Here is a 6,759-nt window from a genome sequence, read left to right as displayed (position 1 = left end):
GACATTTTAAGCAATCCTGAGTTTTGTTGACACCCCACTGAAGTTAACTCACTCCAGGAAGGCCCCATTTGGATTTCTGGGATGCTTAGCATGCTCAGAAGACAATGTCCGGCTCAAAGAGATTAATTTTCAGCTTGCACTTGGACTCCATAGCCATTGAAAACAAACAAACAAAAAGAACACCTGGCCTATGATTACAGCTAGACTAGAAGCTTCTTTTCAAGAGAATTGTGCTTTCAAATCACCAGTGAAGGGCCCCAGCTATGAAACCGGCGTTTTTTTTTTTTTTCTCCTTTGTGTTTTCTTTTGGTATCTGTTGTCCTCATTTGGAGGTGGCGTGCCCCCCTGAGAGTCCCCCTGTCACGCTTTGGTACAAGTGCTGGAGGTGGACGAGGAGCCCCCTGTGCTGAGGTCGTCCTGCCACTTCTCCAGGCTGCGGCGCCGGGCGTTCATGAAGAAGTTGCTGACGGTTGTGAGCTCCAGGCCCAGCTGCTGGGAGATGGTGATCTGCATCTCTTTGGAAGGACGTTTGTTCTCCTTGAAGATGGCAAAGAGTGTTCGGCGTTGGAGGTCGGTGAACACCAGGCGGGATTTCTTCTGGGAGTTGTTCCTGTCTTTGTTTGGTTCTTGCTCTTTGCGTTTGCACGCTTGAAAGGGAAAGAGAAGGAGGGGAGTCAGTACACATGTGAGACGGTGATCCATTGAAAACATCGACAGAGTCGTACAAGGGGATGTAAACCGTTAAACTTTATTGTGCAAATTGCCCAGCTGTCAATAACCAGCCTTCCCGGGCCATCTCTGGGTGATGGAAGGCATCGGCAGGTAGAGGAAGGGGCACGACAGAGAACAGCAGGACTGGTGGACGCGGTCTGGTTTTGAGCCAATTGCAGTGGCTTCCTCTCACCCCCACCCGCTACCCGCCACCCGCCAGCACACTCCTAACATTCTTCATCTCTGAAATCAGGACCTCTGAGGCCAGATCCCCCAGGGGGAGCCTGGAGAGGCAGTGCCTCTTTTGTCGTGGCCCTCTAGAATTGCTGCCACTGCTCTCTGGAGTCAAACTTTTTAAAGTCAAAGTTTCTACCCATGTGACTAAAACAGTTGTTAACAGAACGAAAAGAGAAGTGACAGAATGATGGTATCCCAAGCCAATATTCCTCCAGACTTTTGAAAAAAGAAAAAAAAAACATGGAAAGTCTATGAAAAGCTTGGTTTAGCCAAGCCCATTCTGGCCAGAAGTGAAAGCCAGTGCAAGAACAGCAGGCTGAAGGTGGAGAGGAGCCCAAAGTCACAACCACCGCACCTCAAGGTCGCAGACGTGTCAATTAGTAAATGCAGAGTCTCTGACTTAGCAGATGTGGCATCTACAGCTGGACTGAACTATGGAGTCAGGACACTGGTTTCTGTGTCACCACCTCTGTATACAGATTCCTAGAAGGCAGAGTCTGGCCTGTGTCGCGTTCCTGACCTGCTCTTTATCGGAGGCCCGGATATAAATGTATGCTTGGCACATGTTTTGACTCTTTCGGGGATTTTACACCTCACAGATGGATTTGGACTCAGAAAAGTGACTTGTAAGGGTTATTTAATACAGTGCACACCAATCGTGAATTCAGGCATGAGAACATGGGTCACAGACAGTGAAAGAAAACCCCTCGCCCCGGGGGTGTTTGCATCCTTGGCAGAGCTGGTGGGGAAAGGCCAGGAGGGAGCTGGGGCCAGGCTTGACCACACTGCACTTCAGTCCCCAGGCTACTGTCCCTGCCTGAGCTCCTGGGATGCCTGGTGCCAAGCCTCCATCTGGAGGATTCTGAACAAATAGTGCTACATGGTGATATCCTGATAACAAAATCCAGGCAAATATCTTCTCCAAACACTGGCCGAGGTCCTCTGTCAATTCATGTTCCTTTGGATTAACCATGTGGCTCTAAATTTTCATACCAATATTGATTATTCTGCAGATAATGCTTTGTGCTTTTCACAGGGTGTTTAGACAGGGCTGGTACAAGTTCATGTCACTCTGTCAGATTATATTTGGTTTTATACAAATACACACACACACTTACTGTAAGAGAAAATGCAAAAGCTTCAGTGTTCAGCAAATTGCAGAGAAAGAACTGATCAATAGATCCTGTATCTGCCTTCCCAACAGCTTCCCAAGGCCACCCAAATCCAAAACAACAAAGGCCAAGCTGTACTCTGTGTTCTACAAATGTACAGCAAGTCCAAGTGCCCAAAATAATGAAGCAGGAGGTGTGTCACCTGCCCCAAATCCTTACAGCTGGCAGTTGCCACCACATGATTTTTTTGGGGTGCAATAAGGAAATAAACACAAGTACTGACCCCACATTCTTCCACACAAAAGCAATTGGTCAGGAGCTGAAAGAAAATAAAAGCTAGAGGGAAAACACCTGCTTTGAAAGCCTCAGGGCGAATGATGTCTGGAAGCGAGGATGGGGCTGTGAACCTCAGAATTGCTCAGAACCAAGGTGTGAAGCCAGCTTTTCCCATAGGCACCATCAAAAGAGAGCAAATGGTTTTGTTTCAAAAATGGCAGCCTGCAGTGAAATACCCATCCACAAACAGCTAGGAAAATGCCACGTAGCTCCCGACGCCCGGGAGTGCATGTTAGACCCGAGCCGGTGCGCGTCAGCGGTGTGTGTGCACGAGGCCCCTGGGCTCCAGCCGCTCAAGGGAAGTTCTTTCCCTGTGAGAGGCTAGCATGGCCTCCTGTGGGCCTCCCTGGTGGGCCACTGGATCTGCTTCTCCTCCCTCTGCTACGAGGAAAGCAGGGGGGGCGGGCTGTGGTTTGATGGGTGCACTGAGTGACAGCGAGGCAGGACCAGGAAAGCCAAAAGCCCTCAGTCTTTCCTGACATGGGAAGTGGGGAGACCATTTGCTTATTTACAGGGAAGCTACCTGCCTGCGGGGGCCACAGTGCCTCCCTCACCCCTTGCCCACTTTGGGGGCAGTACAGGAACGACTCAGGCTGGTAATGGCCCCTCCTGTGGACTAGATCTTGCAGGTAGATACCAGGAGACGCGTCTGTGATCAATAACACAGGGAACTGTCAGTTGTCGCCAAAGACGCAGGGTCTTGGGGAGACACATTTTCCAAAACACAGGGTGAAATAAGAAGAGCGCGCTGGTCAGGCCACAAGCCCTTCCTGTGACCTTGTGGTCCCAGGTTGTGCATTTGGTGGTGGCCGCCACGTTCTCTCCCTCAGAGAGTCAGAAACTTGACAAAGAAAGCACATCTCCAACGACACGCCGCTCCCCTGGCTGAGCTTTCCAAACCACATGAGAGACAAAAACTGTCTGCAAGTGACCATTCCTTCTCCCCACAATCCTAGCATCCTATGTGGTCAGTCGCTCCCGGCCGCAGCACTGCCCCAGGGCAGCAGGAAGGTGTGTGGTCAGAGCATGCAGCCAGGTGACAGTCAGGAAGGGACGTGGAGGGAGGCGAGGCAGGGAGGGACATGCCAGGGGCACGGAAACGTGGTCATCCTATGTCTTCCTTTCACTCTTGACTGGGTTGCGGAGCTGACCACAACGTCGATGACTGTGTTGTAACAATAAAGGCTCCTATTCCACCTGCAGCTAGTTTTCCTTCCTGTGGCAAAGGTCTTTGGATATTTGCAAACTGAAGGGTAGAGGGCTGTTGCGCTGGACGGGAGGGGAAAAGAAGGCAGAGCCGAAGGGAAAAGAGCAAAGGAGGCAGCAGCAGGGGCCCCCTACCAGCTACCTGCCTGGTTTTTCCCTTTAGTCCTTCCTCGGGGAGTCTGGACACAGGACGGAGTGACCTCAGGGGTGTGTGTATGTCTGTGTGTGTGTGTGTGAGAGCACAAATGTATGTGTGGTGTGAGTGTGTGCATTGTGGTGCATGTGTTGTGTGTATGTCAATGTCAGGGTATGTATGTGAGTATATGTGGGAGTGTATATGTGCGTGTTGTCTGTGAGAATGAGTGCTGTATGTGTGCGCAGGGTAACGAAGACAGCATCTAGTCGGTTCTGTGAGGCAGGTCCAGGCTGGGGTCATCCTGGAACCATGTATTGACACATGGCCCCACAGGCTTCAGTTCTTCAAGGGGCCATTTTCATCTGCCTTAACTTGGTCCTCATCACTGAGGGGTAGAACTTTAGGGTCTGCCTGGTAAGTTTCATGAGGTGAGGCTGAGCTGAAGCCAAGATGTGGAGTCCATCAGAACTCTTTCCACAACCCCTCAGAGAGAAAGGTGGGCAGAGGTGTGAATCCCCATTTTGCTGGTCAGTGATGTGCTCGGGCAGACACAAGAAGTGTCCGAGCTGGGACTTAATTCTGAACACCCTTGCCCAGTCCCAGTCAGTCCTGGGGAGGCCAGGAAGGTTGGGGGACCCAACACAGGGTCAGACTCCTCGGTCCTCCCTGCTCTGAAGCCGAAACTCCTCATGCTACTGGGATTTTGATTCATGTCCCCAGGCCCCTGCTGAACAGGCTGTGCTGGGCTGGGACATCCTGTTTATTTGTGGAGAATTCACCCACTGATTTACCTCAGGATTATTTGCTCTGGAAGGCCCCTCCCCTGTCCCGCACAGCAGCCTCATTTAACAGGAAAGAACAATGTCTCGTAACAATGAATTACAATCCTATGACTTGGAAGCCATAATCCTTATTTGTAGTTTTATTTTTCTTGAGAAAACCGGTGGAGAGAGATTACGCTGAGCGAGGGGCAGGGCAGTTCCCGTGGTTCTCAGCTCAGAGCCTGGCTCTGCTGTTAGCAGCTGTGTGACCTGGGCCTGGGCACTGTGCCTTCCTCTCTCTCGCAGACTGGGCTGGAGAAAATGGTCAGATCCTCCCCACCTCTGGGATGGATTGGCCTCCGCGGTCCTCCCTCTGCCTGGAACAATTTCACTCATTTTCCCAAACAAGGAAATGCTTTTTCAGTGACATGCACCCTCATCTCCTGCAGGGGTCAGAATTATCTGTGCATCGTTACACCTGAGCTATTGTACAGGCTCTGCTCTGCCTCTGGCGTCCCATAGGTGTCTCTCTCTCTCTCTCTCTTTTAAAAAAGATTTATTTATGCATACAAGAGCTGGGGTGAGGTGCAGGCCAGAGGTGCAGGGGGTGAGAGGATTCACCAGAGACAGAGCGGGGAACAGAACAGGCAGATTGACTGATGTACACTGCTGAGGGGAGCAGCGGGGGAGTCAGGAGAGGTCTGCTGTGCCATGTGGGTAGCTCCCTGGCAGGCCGGGGATCGAACACGTGCTGCAGAGGCTGCGGACAGCCTCATAGGTTGTGTCTTAACCCCTTGCGCCACCAGGGAGGCCCCCCAGAGGTGTTTCTTGGGGACACACCCCATCTACCTAGTGGAGAATAGAATTGGGAGCTCTGCTTCCTTCCTAGAAGAGAAACTTCCAGGTTTGGAGTGGTGTCTTTAAATTCATAGGGCCTCGTGAAGTCTTGGCTGGTGGGAGGCAGCCTCCTGAGTTAGCAGCAGGGCAAGTGTGGTCTGGTTTGGTCTCCAAGGTCTGGAGTCGCTGGTCTCCTGGCTTGTCCTCTCGTCTCTGGGCTTTTAGATCGGGTTTTTAAACTCCTGTCTTGCCTGTTTCCTCTCCACTCTTGCTTATTGCTTCTTTTTTAAGAGCTTTCTGGGCAGCCCTCCTCACCTTTGACCGGGTGACCCCGTCCCCTACTCACCCCTTCCCAGCTCACCCAGCCCCGCCCCCACCTCTAACATCACCTCCTGATCCCAGGGTTAGAGCACGGCGTCCGCAAGCAAAGCGTGCCGGCTGAAGATGCCTGGGCTGGGCAAAGGCGCACCCACGCCCGAAGGGAATCTGGAAGAGGCACCCATGTCAGGTGTGGGTGAGGCCTGTGTGTGGTTCGCAGATGTCCGGAATGGCTGCTGCCCATCCCTCTAGATGCCCCTTTACCTGGGGGCTCGTGCTGATGGCCCTGCTTTGATCAAGCCCGCTGAGGATGTAATTCCTGCCAGACTGACTGCCCCTTCCCCCTTGGACCCCTTTAAATTTCCCGGCAGCCTTTCTGCCCTGAGTGTAAGAAGAGGCCGCTAGAGAGGGTTCTGAGAGCAGGAGGCAGAGGTAGAGGTTTAATCGAAGGACGTGCCAACAAGCAGCATGCAGCTCCACACGCAGGAACTGAGGCTCATTCACTGCAAATGGGCCCTAGTTCTTCCCCTTCCAATACCATCCCCCTCCTGGTCCCCCCAAGGAGTCTGCTCCCCTTCCCCAGGGCTCTGGGCTGGCAGTGTCATTGCTGATGGCCAGCTGAATGTGGCGGACAGGAGGGTAACTTCTGAGCCCAGGGCTTCCAGAGTCCACGTGTGTGGTTCATGTTCTCGGAGCTCTGCCTGGAGCCACGTGAGGAATATCCCGCCCCAGTCGCTGCCAGCAAGGCGCCAGCCCAGCTGAGACCACTAGAGCAAAGCTCATCACCAGCTGACCAGAGACCCCAGAGCAAAAGTAAAGTTTATGCCTTTATGCCCCGCAGAAGTTTGTGGTTCCGTATTATGTGGCATTATTGTGGCGATAGATAATTGATGGGCGAGAACAAACTTGGTCTTCCTGCCTGAGGGGCAAGTCAAAGATAGGGTAAGAATCCAGACTGGCCTCAATTCTTCATTGGCCACTTACTAGCCTGTTTCCTCATATTTAAAATGGGGATACTGGGGCCTCTCTGGTAGTGCAAGGGGATAAGCATCAGCACTATAAAGCTATCTGCAGCTTCTGCAGCACGAGTTCGATCCCTGGCCAG

The 6,759-nt window shown here is 52.3% G+C and overlaps 1 protein-coding gene across 1 annotated transcript in view; it reads right to left on the bottom strand.

Annotated features, from left to right (window-relative positions):
- Window positions 1-360: 360 nt before the first annotated feature.
- Window positions 361-6,759, bottom strand: part of ONECUT2 (one cut homeobox 2) — a gene marked incomplete at both ends in the record, with an annotated part of 36,516 nt that continues 30,117 nt past the window's right edge. Inside the window, one exon of the mRNA XM_084252208.1 lies at window positions 361-647. Within this exon, the coding sequence (XP_084108334.1) occupies window positions 361-647 (287 nt within the window). The remainder of the gene's footprint in view (window positions 648-6,759) is intronic.

Source organism: Talpa europaea (genome assembly GCF_964194135.1).
Source record: "Talpa europaea genome assembly, chromosome: 13".
Taxonomy (NCBI): Eukaryota; Metazoa; Chordata; class Mammalia; order Eulipotyphla; family Talpidae; genus Talpa; species Talpa europaea.
This window is presented reverse-complemented; position numbering and strand designations above follow the sequence as displayed.